At 42.7% G+C, this 15,749-nt stretch overlaps 1 protein-coding gene across 1 annotated transcript in view; it reads right to left on the reverse strand.

Annotated features, from left to right (window-relative positions):
- The window catches only part of pcyt1aa (phosphate cytidylyltransferase 1A, choline a), a 32,675-nt gene that overhangs the window by 13,652 nt on the left and 3,274 nt on the right, over positions 1-15,749 (reverse strand). Inside the window, exons 2-6 of the mRNA XM_084058237.1 lie at positions 13,195-13,314; positions 10,111-10,207; positions 9,546-9,662; positions 4,066-4,217; positions 2,922-3,000 (exon numbers count right to left, since the gene is read on the reverse strand). Coding sequence (XP_083914363.1) covers positions 2,922-3,000; positions 4,066-4,217; positions 9,546-9,662; positions 10,111-10,207; positions 13,195-13,311 — 562 coding nt within the window. The 5' untranslated portion in view covers positions 13,312-13,314. The remainder of the gene's footprint in view (positions 1-2,921; positions 3,001-4,065; positions 4,218-9,545; positions 9,663-10,110; positions 10,208-13,194; positions 13,315-15,749) is intronic.

The following is a 15,749-nucleotide window of genomic DNA, read 5'->3' on the forward strand; positions in this document are numbered from 1 at the left end:
CATTCATTCATAAAGTGGGGTCCGGGCCGGGGACCCCCAGGGGAAATGACTTATTACATCAACATCACTTTAACCACTTTAACTCCTACGTACATCAGATATAATAATGTATTCCTTACATTACATATTCTAATAATAATGTATGAGGCTCCTTTGCACTGAACATAGAACCCTTTACTTTCAGAGTGTTAAAGGTTAAAGGTGAACACAGCTCCAGGGTGCAGCAGTAAAGGTCAGGGGTCATATTATGCAGTAAAGGTCATAGTACCACATGAGGTGGTATCATCTTGTATTCCTACATGTCTCTAGTTTATATTATGATACATCTTCCAATTCAGTATCTTAATGACAGTAATCACTCTAAACATTGGGGTCTCTGGGACCCCAATTCATGTTGTAAAATCAATATTATCTTAACTCTGAGAGTGTACAAATGGAACCAAATGGACCCGTTAGGGTCCATTTGGTTCCATTTGTACACTCTCAGAGTTACAGACCCATATGGGTACATTTGGTTCCTATCCATCATTTAGCTGGGGACCCCCTGGAACCCCCTCAAGTACCCCTGGGGGTCCCCGGACCCCACTTTGAGAAGCAATGTCTTAATGACAGGAATCACTCTAAACAAACCATATGAAACCGTGATGTGTGTGAATCATTTATATGACTTCTAGACAATACTTTTTGGAAACCAATGGTCTTATAAACAGTTGACCCTGAGGTCATTTTACCAGTAGAATACATTTCTGCTGAGGACATTCTGGTATTGTGCATATTTAATAAGAGAATTTGCATATTTGAACACATTTGTGGAAATAACATGATAAATACAATGACAGTTACATGGATGAATACATAAACATATGTATGTATTCATCCATGCTGTGACTGGTTGTGACGTGACTTCTCCGATGTTTGGTGTTTGCAGAAAGACTGCTTTGCTTAACATAAGCTTGTAAAAGTTGACCTTCCTTCGGTCTAGTGGGTGGTCACTGGTCATAGCTGAATGGGTAGAGAGGCCGCATGGGAAAAATAAAAGTCCCAGGTTTGATTCCTGGCCCCAGCTATGTGTCTAGGTGTCCATGAGCAAGACACTTCACACCCAGAGCCATGCGGTCCCGGCAGACATCAGCTGGGTGAAGCTGAAATCCAAATGTCTTCCCTTTTCCCTTTCCCCTTGTGCCAACGCATTCACTGTCCCAACTCAGATCAGGGTTGATTGATGGCATTAGGTGTCAAGTAATGGCTGTCCTGGTTGGTGGAAAGTGCACAGATTCCCTCACAACAACGCTATCTAACACCTTCAGCAAGGAGGTTGTCTCAGCTTCATCACTTGAATCTCTGTAACGCCTCAATGTCTACCTTCAACTGAATCTGCCACCAAACGTCACTGTGGTAGAAGACACTGGTCTGTCATAAACATGGTTTTGATGAGGAAAAAGAGGGTGTGGATGCCATGAACTAGGGGTGCAAGCTGCAGGATGATCAATGTGTCCAACTTACTGTATGTCAATAATGCATGCTGCTCCAGAAGTATTCATTTTTGGAGTTCATTCATTGTAATTTCTCCACTGCCTACAAGACACTCCACTGATCTGTTAGAAGATATGGACAACCATGTCCTACTGTCTGTGGACTGTGTCCACCATGTCCTACTGTCTGTGGACTGTGTCAACCATGTACTACTGTCTGTGGACTGTGTCAACCATGTCCTACTGTCTGTGGACTGTGTCAACCATGTCCTACTGTCTGTGGACTGTGTCAACCATGTACTACTGTCTGTGGACTGTGTCAACCATGTCCTACTGTCTGTGGACTGTGTCAACCATGTACTACTGTCTGTGGACTGTGTCAACCATGTACTACTGTCTGTGGACTGTGTCCACCATGTACTACTGTCTGTGGACTGTGTCAACCATGTACTACTGTCTGTGGACTGTGTCAACCATGTCCTACTGTCTGTGGACTGTGTCAACTTGAGGAATGTCTCGATTCCACATAAAAAAAAAAATACTGGCTTACTGGACAACCCCATTGGGGTTATTCAAGTAATTTCGTAAGTAAGCAATAGATTTATGCTTGCTTATTATGCTTCCCACTTTTTAGATTGAATAGTAATTGAAACATAGACATTTTAAGCTGTCTATGTTTTTAAGCATCATGGACGACATCTTGAAAATGAGACTTTCTGGCTTTCTGGAAGTTACAATTTCCTAGATTTGTTTTGTATGCTTATTTAGCATGCCCAATAGTAACATAATTCATACTTTGTATGAATTCATGGGGTGTTCAACCGTATACCGAGCCATCAAATATTGAAGTTTCTGCATACCAGCCACTAGTGGGCCAGCCCAAGTTGTATGCAGGGCTTTTGAAAACCTTACACCCACACCTAACACCATGTCAAAAATCTAAAACCTGTCACTAAGTCCACAATCTTTATGAGTTTTGACATATTCCCTCACAGCTATTACAACTACAGCTTGTAGCAGTTTGTCCGAGCTTATCTCGCAAACCGTTGGGCCGATCAGCACCAAATGTCTCGTGCACATTGTCAGTAGGTCACAGACGTATCTCTACTATTTTTTCTCACATATGTTTTACACGTTTTGAAATATCTAACTGTAAATGTATTTATCATGTGATTATTTTCACAAATGTGTTCAATTATGCAATTATCTTATTAAATAAGCAACAATACCAAACTTTCCTCAGCAGAAATGTATTCTACTGGTAAAATGACCTTAGGGTCAACTGTTTATAAGACCATTGGATTCCAAAAAGTATTGTCTAGAAGTCATATCAATGATTCACACACATATGGCTTGTTTAGAGTGATTACTGTCATTAAGATACTGAATTGGAAGATGTATCAAGGAGGATGTGTAGTTTTGGGGAGGTGTAGTTGCTAGGCAACCTACCTGCATCCTTGATGTGTTTGTAAACGTCATCACTTCCTGCTGAGGAGTAAGGGATGTCGTCATGAGCAACAAAGTCAATCTGAGGAGACGATACAATGTAACTGTTATTCTGTAAATATACTGTTAATCTGTGTGTACACACACACACACACACTCACACACTCACACACACACACACACACACACACACACACACACACACACACACACACACACACACACACACACACACACACACACAACAGTGATTAGTGAGGAGGTCAGGAGTGAGGGTCCAGGGTCAGGGTTAGGGGGTTAGGGTGTGAGGGTAATCTGAGTTCCCAGAGGTTTTCTCCAGCTCTCTCATACAAAGGGGAGGCGAGGAAACTTCTGGGCCAGAGCCCTGGTATTTGTGGGCGGGATGTAACTTACGCTCAGAATCTGAGCGGACACGCCTCTTACCGGTCTGAGAGCTGTGCAACTCGTCTAAACAGTCTGACGAGAGGCAAACAGCAGTACACAACAATGAGACGAGAGGCAAACAGCAGTACACAACAATGAGACGAGAGGCAAACAGCAGTACACAACAATGAGACGAGAGGCAAACAGCAGTACACAACAATGAGACGAGAGACAGACAGCAGTACACAACAATGAGACCAGAGACAAACAGCAGTACACAACAATGAGACGAGAGGCAAACAGCAGTACACAACAATGAGACGAGAGGCAAACAGCAGTACACAACAATGAGACGAGAGGCAAACAGCAGTACACAACAATGAGACGAGAGGCAAACAGCAGTACACAACAATGAGACGAGAGGCAAACAGCAGTACACAACAATGAGACGAGAGGCAAACAGCAGTACACAACAATGAGACGAGAGACAAACAGCAGTACACAACAATGAGACGAGAGACAAACAGCAGTACACAACAATGAGACCAGAGACAAACAGCAGTACACAACAATGAGACCAGAGGCAAACAGCAGTACACAACAATGAGACCAGAGACAAACAGCAGTACACAACAGAACGCAGTGGCCGCGCCCCTGATGTCCAGGTTCTGAGGCGAAGTCTCCCAGACTAGGGTTAGGGTGCTATGGTCAGGGTTAGGGGTTAGGGTGTCAGGGTTAGGGTCTTAGGGTCTTAGGGTCTTACCCGGTGTTTAGTGAGGAAGTCAGGAGTGAGGGTCCAGGGAGCGTCTCGGACCACCTCGTCTACGTAGCGACAGTGACTGACAGCGTCATAACGTTCGTCCTCGTTCATCACAGTGAAACCCTTATACTTATGAGTTAAAGAGTCACTGCAGACTGAAGACAAAACATATATATACTTTATAAACATATATATACATATACTTTATAAACATATATGCACTTTATAAACCCTTATACTTATGGGTTAAAGAGTCACTGCAGACTGTAAAACATAGAAACATATATATACATATACTTTATAAACATATATAAATACATATATCTATATACTTTCTATCTATCTATATACTAGAGTCTGTAAACCCACCTCTTCAGGAAACACTACCCTTCCTCTCTGCCTTGCCTACTTGTTATCCAGTGGCACTGGATGTTAACTCATCCAGTGCCACTGGACGTCTAAGACGTCAAAAAAATATATATATATTTATATATTTATTTATTTTTGTAAAAAAAATGTTTAGAACCCAAGATATGATGATTTGAAAATATTATGCTCCATTCACTCTTTGTTTAACTTCTTACTGAAAAAGGCTGTATCTCGGCTCTTAAGCACTTGTTTTTTACATTGAATTTTGGCTGTGGCACTCAGAGCCAAACCATAAATAAGCTGGGGACTGAATGAGTTAACAAGTTGTACGAACTCTTGTTTTATTGTTGTATGGTTTTATTGGATCTTGTTTAGTCGATACACTTATTTGTTTTAGCTCTTGCTCATTTGATTTTGCTATTTTGTCTCATCTGTTTAAGACAGTAGGTAGCTGATATATTACACTTTTACCTCAGCGCTAGGTATACTCTTAGTTGCTTGTTTTAGAAGAGAATGCACTTCATACTTCTGGTGATTAGTAGTGTTCTTGCCTATCTATGTTGAATGCACTTATTGTAAGTCGCTTTGGATAAAAGCGTCTGCTAAATGACTGTAATGTAATGTAATGTAATGTAATGTAATGCACTTTATAAACATATATAAACTTTATAAACCCTTGTACTATAAACCCTTGTACTTATGAGTCAGAGAGTCACTGCACACTGTAGACAGAGCACGCTTGCTCACTCTCACTCTGTTTTATAATAATGTTTAACTTAATACAGGACTGAACGGTAACTATGTGGGGGGGTCTGTTTGTTGTGGTCAGGTCCACCGACCTTCCATAGCTGTGGAAATAATCTATGATTATGAAAGATAATTGTGGATTATTATTAATGATATAGTAATGTACTTTGTCATCTGTCCTGTGGGAGAATACATGTCCCTTTAAGTTGAGTCTAGCAGGCCAGATTAGACCCCCTGGTGAGGTAGCTGCTTCAAAGGGCCCCTTGCATACCGAGCGGGGGAAGGTTGTGAGATAAGAAACAATAGGTGGACAGGGCAGAAGGCCAGAGCTAGCCTCCCCTTGTGTGATGTGTAACAAGAGACAGGACCAAGCGCAAAGCCTTGTGGGTAACCAGAACTTCCTGTTGCTTAAAGATCTGCCCTAAAGGCGGACCTTATGTGTTGATAGTTGATATAATGGGCTGCCTGAGCACAGGATTTTAGATTCAGAAGGAACAGTGCCGTGGGTTACCTGAAATATGGGTTTTAAGTAACTTACCGAGATCCTACAAGAGAGTGAGAGACCAATAGTGAGTAACATTGTAATTTTGTAATTGTGATGTGTACGTCTGATGTGAAGTCATATCCTTAATACTCTGTGTGTTATGTGCTTATTCTCTCTCTCAGGTTTTATTACCTAACCACTAACTACCGGTGCCTAAAGTGCTAACCTTTGCTAACTGGTAACTAAGTTTTAGACTAGATTATGTTTGTAATGTTTGTATAGTAAATAAAAAACCATCAAAGACACCAGGTATGAGTAATGTGCTTACAACTCTCTCCACTCTTCTTGTACCCTTTCAATGGGTCTAGCGATTGTAGCTTAGCTGCATCAAACGCAGAAAGTGCGATTTGCTACAAAATTGAACAGTAATAAAACTACTGGTGTCCCCGGAGGGGACAACCTAGAGTTTTAAGCAGATTAACCGTGTTATACAGAGGGTATAACACAGTATTAAACTGTGCTGGCCTTTAATAAGGCCTTCAGAGTTGTTTATTACTAAAGTAATAAAACTACTGATGCCTCCGGAGGAGGCATGTTTGAGTTTTAAGCGGCCTTTAATAAGGCCTTTAACACAGTACTAGTTTGTCTGAGAGGGACAACTAGGTATGAGTATAATTACAAAGTCATTAACAAAGTTTAAGTGTTACATAGTAATCAACCACTAGTGTGTCTGAGAGGGACAACTAGTTGTGTGTATTGGTTACATAGTCATTAAACAGTGATTAAATGTTACAGAGTAATTAAACAATTATAAACCCGTGGTAGCCTTGGTAAACTCTAAGAAAGTATTTGGCCATAGAAGCGGATGAACCTTGAGAAAAGGTCCCGTGGTAGCTTCTGTAATTCTAGGAAAGAGAGAGGCCTTGGAAGCGGATGTTATGCATGTTATATAAAGAATAACAAACTCCTATAGCCATAGGAATGAAGACGCACGGTCTCTTTAAGATGAGACGTGAGTTGTAATAATAAAATAATTATAAGGCCTGGTATGGGACAGGTTTAAATAGGCTCACAGAACTAACGCTGGCTTAATGAACCAGTGCTAGTTGTGTGAACAAAGGGGACAAAGGGCCTCAACTAACACAAACTGAAGGAAGTCATCTGTCCACGGAGGCGAAGGGAGATACACGGAGCCGGCGGCCTACACGACGCTAGGACCGAGGCAGTAATACCGTACGGGCCCGAGGAACCACCGGGAAGAGACTCGCTATCAGGTTGCTATGAATGAAACAAAGCCCCACAGTTTGTGAAAACCGTGGAGAAAAGAGACTGTAGATTGTGAAACGCTGCGTGCTAAGAATAAGGAGCTGAGGGAGAAGCTAGAAGCTAACCACAGGTTATGTAGCTAGGCTACCGTTAAAAGTTTGATTAGCGTACCAATAAGGGGGTTTAGAAAGCTAACAGTCCTGAGAGCTACTCTTAGTGTCGCTAGCTCACAGTGCTAACAGATCTATTGTCTAGCATAAAGTGCTAGCTGCTAGCTAACTGCCACTGCCACTGTTGAGTGGTGGGGGAGAAAATTAGCATTGTCTTTGTTCACTGACAAGACAGTGCTAAGCTAACCGCCAAATTCTAACACGCCTTGAGAGGAGAAGTAGTTAGGTTTGGTTAATAATCTAATCATAGATGCTTGCTTTAAGCTGATTAGACAAGCGTGCTTGAGGTTAAAGTTAAAATTTCTTCAAGTGAAATTGTAGATCAACTATTTTAATAATCTTTTAACCCTTTTGCCCAAATTGCAATGTCAGTTACCATGGCAAAATGCCCTAAAATAGGACATTGACTTAGTGGGAGGAGAGAAAAAAGACAAGACACGTGGGTGTCAAACAAATGGGCCTTGGAGGGTTCATGCTTTGTCCTGGGATTTAGGAAAAATCTCAGGAATAAACTAGTGGAAAAGAATTGTTGCTAAATTAAATTGGTCATGATTTACTATGAGGAAAGTCAATTTGAGATCAAATATTAGCCACAATGTCCAAAAAGTATTTCAAACAAATTGAGAACATTACGTTGAACTGTTAATTGTTTCAAAATATGGGTTTGGAGCCACTGAGAGACAATGTGTGTTGAAAATGTAACCTGTATGAGTATGGGATCAAAGCAGTTTACAGAGAGCCATACTAAATAATTGTTTTACCGAGCCGTTATCTAAAGAGCCAAAAAGCTCACGAGGAATGTTTTGTGTGTGTCCTGGATCCTAGATCAGACACACAGGTGGCAGGTGTGGAAATAATCTATGATTATGAAAGATAATTGTGGATTATTATTAATGATATAGTAATGTACTTTGTCATCTGTCCTGTGGGAGAATACATGTCCCTTTAAGTTGAGTCTAGCAGGCCAGATTAGACCCCCTGGTGAGGTAGCTGCTTCAAAGGGCCCCTTGCATACCGAGCGGGGGAAGGTTGTGAGATAAGAAACAATAGGTGGACAGGGCAGAAGGCCAGAGCTAGCCTCCCCTTGTGTGATGTGTAACAAGAGACAGGACCAAGCGCAAAGCCTTGTGGGTAACCAGAACTTCCTGTTGCTTAAAGATCTGCCCTAAAGGCGGACCTTATGTGTTGATAGTTGATATAATGGGCTGCCTGAGCACAGGATTTTAGATTCAGAAGGAACAGTGCCGTGGGTTACCTGAAATATGGGTTTTAAGTAACTTACCGAGATCCTACAAGAGAGTGAGAGACCAATAGTGAGTAACATTGTAATTTTGTAATTGTGATGTGTACGTCTGATGTGAAGTCATATCCTTAATACTCTGTGTGTTATGTGCTTATTCTCTCTCTCAGGTTTTATTACCTAACCACTAACTACCGGTGCCTAAAGTGCTAACCTTTGCTAACTGGTAACTAAGTTTTAGACTAGATTATGTTTGTAATGTTTGTATAGTAAATAAAAAACCATCAAAGACACCAGGTATGAGTAATGTGCTTACAACTCTCTCCACTCTTCTTGTACCCTTTCAATGGGTCTAGCGATTGTAGCTTAGCTGCATCAAACGCAGAAAGTGCGATTTGCTACAAAATTGAACAATAGCCACGGTGGCTGTAATGTGCTCTCATTGGCTGTAGCGTACATCTCCTCGCGAGGTGGTCGCAGCTCCTTTCATATTGTATGATATTGTCTGCTGTCCTGTCTGGGACACAGCTGAATATCTAACGAGATAGATATTTGAAAACGGTCGGTAAGCCATGGCAGAGCGGATCGTCTCGCAGAGCCTTTCACACACTGAGCATTATCTCGCCGATCAAAGGCCGATCTGCGTCAGATCGGGAGGTTTTGTCGGCGAGCGTCAAAAAAAGTCGCGGACAGCAAAATCGGACCAAATATCCTGCAGTGTGTACCTGCCTTGTTAGTGTGTGTTAGTGTGTAACCTACCTCCCACTATGAGGTGTGTGTTAGTGTGTGTAGTAGTGTGTGTAACCTACCTCCCACTATGAGGTGTGTGTTAGTGTGTGTGTTAGTGTGTGTAACCTACCTCCCACTATGAGGTGTGTGTTAGTGTGTGTGTTAGTGTGTGTAACCTACCTCCCACTATGAGGTGTGTGTTAGTGTGTGTGTTAGTGTGTGTAACCTACCTCCCACTATGAGGTGTGTGTTAGTGTGTGTAGTAGTGTGTGTAACCTACCTCCCACTATGAGGTGTGTGTTAGTGTGTGTGTTAGTGTGTGTAACCTACCTCCCACTATGAGGTGTGTGTTAGTGTGTGTGTTAGTGTGTGTAACCTACCTCCCACTATGAGGTGTGTGTTAGTGTGTGTAGTAGTGTGTGTAACCTACCTCCCACTATGAGGTGTGTGTTAGTGTGTGTGTTAGTGTGTAACCTACCTCCCACTATGAGGTGTGTGTTGGGGAACAGACATTTAGCTTGCATCAGAGCTCTGGCATGACCGGAGTGGAACACATCAAAGATACCGTCTGCATACACTCTGACTGGTCTGTCTACTGTGGGGAGAGAGACACCCAGACACACAGACAGAGAGAGAGAGAGAGAGAGAATGTTTAGCCAATCAGGAGAGAGTACCCATTTATCAGCTTACATTTTATAGTGTTCCAGTTCCAGTTGTGTTCTGCTCATTTCTTTGTTACATCACTTTATCCTGTATCCTGTCTGGGTTCTCTATCCTGAAATAATCACAGGTGACGGTAGGTCTACGGATGTGAGTATTGACGGGCGGGGCGGGCGAGGGTTCTCAAAAATGGACCTATGCAGGACTCTGGACTAGGGGTCAGATAGGGGTCAGATAGGGGTCAGACTAGGGGTCAGAGGTCAGATAGAGTAAAGAGTAAACACACTGACGTGGGGTTAGGGGTCAGAGGTCAGATAGAGTAAAGAGTAAACACACTGACGTGGCGTTAGGGGTCAGATAGAGTAAAGAGTAAACACACTGACGTGGCGTTCCCTTCTTGGCTTCGTCCATACTGACTCTCAGGTAAGGAGAGGCTGCTGGTTCCAGCTGGTCTGCAAACGGTGCCGGGTGCTTCAGACCCTAAGACACACACACACACACACACACACACACACACAGGGTGCAAAAGTGAATAATAATAATAATAATAAACTGTATTTGTATGAAATGCAGCTCAAAGTGTTTTACAGAGCAAGAACACAATTACAACTAATTAACTAAACTAAAAAAAGAAAAGCAAAAGCATAAAACAACATTAAAATAATAGCAAAAAGGCAGTGAATCATGCAAAACAGTGAGGACATGTATAACATGGATTTAAAAATCAACTAAAAGCAAGAGTGAAGAAGTAGGTCTTGAGCTGTGCTTTAAAGCTATCCACAGAGGTCTGTCTTAGGTGTAATGGTGCTTTAAAGCTATCCACAGAGGTCTGTCTTAGGTGTAATGGTGCTTTAAAGCTATGCACAGAGGTCTGTCTTAGGTGTAATGGTGCTTTAAAGCTATCCACAGAGGTCTGTCTTAGGTGTAATGGTGCTTTAAAGCTATCCACAGAGGTCTGTCTTAGGTGTAATGGTGCTTTAAAGCTATCCACAGAGGTCTGTCTTAGGTGTAATGGTGCTTTAAAGCTATCCACAGAGGTCTGTCTTAGGTGTAATGGTGCTTTAAAGCTATCCACAGAGGCCTGTCTTAGGTGTAATGGTGCTTTAAAGCTATCCACAGAGGCTGTCTTAGGTGTAATGGTGCTTTAAAGCTATCCACAGAGGCCTGTCTTAGGTGTAATGGTGCTTTAAAGCTATCCACATAGGTCTGTCTTAGGTGTAATGGTGCTTTAAAGCTATCCACAGAGGTCTGTCTTAGGTGTAATGGTGCTTTAAAGCTATCCACAGAGGTCTGTCTTAGGTGTAATGGTGCTTTAAAGCTATCCACAGAGGTCTGTCTTAGGTGTAATGGTGCTTTAAAGCTATCCACAGAGGCCTGTCTTAGGTGTAATGGTGCTTTAAAGCTATCCACAGAGGTCTGTCTTAGTGTAATGGTGCTTTAAAGCTATCCACAGAGGCCTGTCTTAGGTGTAATGGTGCTTTAAAGCTATCCACAGAGGCCTGTCTTAGTGTAATGGTGCTTTAAAGCTATCCACAGAGGTCTGTCTTAGTGTAATGGTGCTTTAAAGCTATCCACAGAGGCCTGTCTTAGTGTAATGGTGCTTTAAAGCTATCCACAGAGGTCTGTCTTAGTGTAATGGTGCTTTAAAGCTATCCACAGAGGCCTGTCTTAGTGTAATGGTGCTTTAAAGCTATCCACAGAGGTCTGTCTTAGTGTAATGGTGCTTTAAAGCTATCCACAGAGGCCTGTCTTAGGTGTAATGGTGCTTTAAAGCTATCCACAGAGGCTGCCTATCTTATCAAATCAAATCAAATCAAAGTTTATTTATATAGCACATTTAAAATGACACGGTCAACCAAAGTGCTGTACAGGTAAAAGCAAAAACAAAGCAAAAACAAAAGGCAAAGGAAGCAAAACAAAAACAAAGAAAAAGAAGCAAACAATGCAATGTAAGCCGACAAGAGTGAACAATGAGTAGGCGCAGACAAACAAACGTTAGCACCAATAGTGGGAGCTAGGGCTGCTTTAGTTGTTGCTGAATGCCAAGGAGATAAAGGATTTGAAAATAGCTAATGTCTGGGCTGCTTTGATACGTAGAGGTAAGTCATTCCAGAGCCTGGGGGCAGCCACGGCAAAGGCCCGGTCACCCCTGGTGACTTTAGTGGGTGCAGTTGGCACTTCCAGCAGCAGCTGGTCAGCCGACCTCAGGGCTCTGGAAGGGGAATGGTTGGAAACGAGATGGGCGAGGGACGGGGGAGCCAACCCATTACGGATTTTGAAAACAAACATTAAAATCTTAAAATCAATGCGGAAGCGGACAGGGAGCCAGTGTAGAGAGGCCAAAACTGGTGTAATGTGGTCCCGCTTTTTTGTCCCAGTAAGGAGACGGGCAGCGGCATTCTGGATCAACTGTAAGCGCTTGAGTTTTGATAGTTCGATGCCGACATATAATGAATTACAGTAATCCAATCTGGTGGAAATGAATGCGTGTATCACCCTCTCAAGGTTGTTATGGGAGAGGTATGGTTTTATTTTGGCCAGTAATCTAAGATGGAAGAAGCTAGTTTTAACGACTGAGCTGACTTGTTTGTCCATTTTGAATGCTGAGTCAAAAATGACACCAAGGTTTTTAACGGAGGAGTGTATATGGGAGCTGAGGGGACCTAATATGTCAGGGGGTGATGTGGGAGAATCGAGGCCGAAGAGGATGATTTTTGTCTTATTATTATTGAGGTTGAGGAAGTTAGAGCCCATCCAATATTTTTTTTTTTTTTTTTTTTTTTTATCCCACGATTTTTGTAACCCTTAGGGCCGAGCTCATGCCTCCTTCAATGCATGAGAGCCAACTGACCTTCTTGTCACCTGACAGGAGGGAGTTTCCCTGGTTGGACGTAGTGCGTGGAGGGAACACGTTATTCCAACCAGTTCCTCTCCCCTCCATCAGGCGCCCCGGCTGTCATGGGGGAGGAGTTTAGTGACCAGGATTACTACATGTTTTTGTGAGGGTATCAACTACCCTGAGAGACACGGGGAGAACATGCAAACTCCACACAGAGTAGGCCCTTTCGCCAACCCCACCTAGGGTATGGGCGCTGATGACGCGGAGGAGGAGACACGCCCCCAGCGCCCACAGCGTCCCCGCCGGGAATTGAACCCAGGACCTTCTAGCTGTGAGGCGACAGCGCTACCGACTGCGCCACCGTGCCCTCCCCATCCAATATTTAATATCTGCCAGGCAGTCCTGAAGTAGCTGTAGGGGGTAGAGGTCTGTTTTTTGACAGTTGGCTTTAGAGGTAAATAAATGTGGATGTCATCGGCAAAACAGTGAAACGATATGTTATGTTTCGAAATAATTTCCCCTAGGGGCAGTATGTACAGTAGAAATAGGATAGGGCCCAGGATAGAGCCTTGGGGGACTCCACAAGAGAGGGGGGCCTTGGTATTATCTTAGAATAATAGTCACTCACCACAGTGTATCTAGGGACTTTAACAGGTCTTTCTCCCTCCTCAGTCTCTCCATTAGAACTCTCCTCTCTCCGTCTCTTCCTGGAGGCCAGCAGCAAACCGCTGGACTCTCCCTCCATCCTCTGCCAGGGGTTAAAGGTCATGACAGGTCAATAAACATGTGAAACTAGTTAGTCTTCTTCCTGTGTGTGTGTGTGTGTGTGTGTGTGTGTGTGTGTGTGTGTGTGTGTGTGTGTGTGTGTGTGTGTGTGTGTGTGTGTGTGTGTGTGTGTGTGTGTGTGAAGTGAACATCCTCAGACAGACTCCTCACTCAAACGTTTTATTTAGCTGCCACTGTCTGGCAACCGTTACAAAGTGTCAACCCCTGGACCGGATCGTGCATAGACTAGCGTACTCGCCGATTCCCATATGACCAAATAAGGAGTATCGACACATTTCAGATCCTAGTATCGGTATGGGTGTCTTCAGGTGTTTCAGACCCCAAACAGACGGTGGTGAATCTATAACTCGCATCGCCAGGATTTTCCACAGAGTGGTCACATGAAGATTCCAAGGATTAGTCAGTGATGTCACTGTGGTTTATAAACAGCTTTGTCCGTGCTACTTCCTGCTTCATAACAGTGACATCACTGTTGAATCCTTGCTATCTTTATCTTTGCCTTTGTTTTAACGTGTGCTGACGTGCGCCGTCGCTACAAGCTGTGGCCAATAGTCACGATGGTGCTATGTGTCTAAAATATCAGATCTACAAGCTCACAATGTGTCTACAAGCTCACAATGTGTTGTGCTTGTAGAGCTACTATTTTCAAAAGGCTGATATAGGGCTTAAATGGTTACCGTATGTTTTGTAATAATAATCAAAATCCACAAAGTAACTAAAGTTGTGAAATAATTGTAGTGGAGTAAGAGTACAATATTTGCCTCTGAGATGTAGTGGAGTAGAAGTAAAAGTATTAGAAATTGGAAATACTCGAGTCAAGTGCAAATACCTAAAAATTGTACTTAAGTACAGTTCTTGAGTACATGTACTTAAAGACGTATGCCAAAATGCTTTTCACTGTTCTCTGCCATTAAAATGTGATTAATCAATGACAAAGCCTCTAATTAATTAGATTATTTGTTTTAATGGAGTCCCAGCCCTATTATTATTAATATTATTAACAGCAGTCTAACTGGGAACGAGTCCAGCTGCCTGTTATGCAACAGGAGAGTCTAGTGAGTTTATAAATAACATAACATATATAGGGGGACGGCCCCCCCTTAGCTCTGAAGCTACTATGGGGGCTGGAACTCCACATGCACGCACGAGCACGAGCCGTCTTTAACACCTTAAAGAACGGCCTCAACCTGGCTGCTCTGCATAACATTAGGCTACTGGAGAAAAGCCATGGAGTGTGAAAGGGTTAATCGCTTAGCAGAGGACACAAGAGCTGTAGCCCAGTGGTTCTCAAACTTTTTCATGTCAAGGACCCCCAAATTGACACTTATTAGCCCGCGGACCCCCATTTGAAAAGATAAGCCAGGGACCCCATAAGAGAAGGTTTATACGGCTTTCTAGCAGTGATTCTCAACCATTTTAATGTCAAGGACCCCCAGTTTGACATGCATTAGGGCTACGGACCCCCATTTAATGGCATTTATACCTCTGGGACCCCAATTTATATTATAAAATCAATGTTAATTTAACTCTGAGAGTGTACAAATACCCAAAGTACCCCTGGGGGTCCCCGTACCCCACTTTGAGAACCAATGCTGTAGCCTACCAGACACTCACAAATGTAAAGGTTCTTACCCTAACCCCAACTTATTTCTAACCTTATCCTCAGTAAAACAAATACAAGAATACAAAAAAATGGGGCGAACGTGTTTTGGGGCGAGCCTTCCGGTTACCCTCCGTCTCGCTCCGTGTCACAAAACATGTTTATATGATAATTATGCAGAGTGTTTAATCGCCTGGTAGAGACACTATTACAACATATGATCAATTAAACTGACCGTAATAACAAAACCCAACAGCCATTAAGTCATCAATAATGTTTATAGTGAATTCAAAGTACAGTGATGACCAGCAGGTATCGACGCCATTATGGTTTGGTGAAGAATTTAATATCATGCATGATTTACACACTGCTTTAGCTCCGTGTTCAGCGCCATGTTTTACACTGTGTTTTCTGTAGGTTTGAAACGAGGATAGTCTAGGGTTTGGCTTGTGTCGAGTGTAAATCCCTGCATGTTGATAAAACTGCACACTTCCAAACTGTAATGCTGTCGATACCGTCTCCTGTACTTGGAGTTCACCAAAACGTGTTCTATAAACCAGTGGTTCTCAAACTTTTTCATGTCAAGGACCCCCAAATTGACACTTATTAGCCCACGGACCCCCATTTGAAAAGATAAGCCAGGGACCCCCATAAGAGAAGATTTTCACAGCTCTAGCAGTGATTCTCAATCATTGTAATTGTAAGGACCCCCAGTTTGACATGCATTTAAGCTACGGACCCCCATTTAATGGCATTTCTATCTCTAGGACCCCAATTCGTATTGTAAAATCAATGTT

Source organism: Gymnoscopelus microlampas (genome assembly GCF_963454915.1).
Source record: "Gymnoscopelus microlampas genome assembly, chromosome: 5".
NCBI classification, from domain to species: Eukaryota; Metazoa; Chordata; class Actinopteri; order Myctophiformes; family Myctophidae; genus Gymnoscopelus; species Gymnoscopelus microlampas.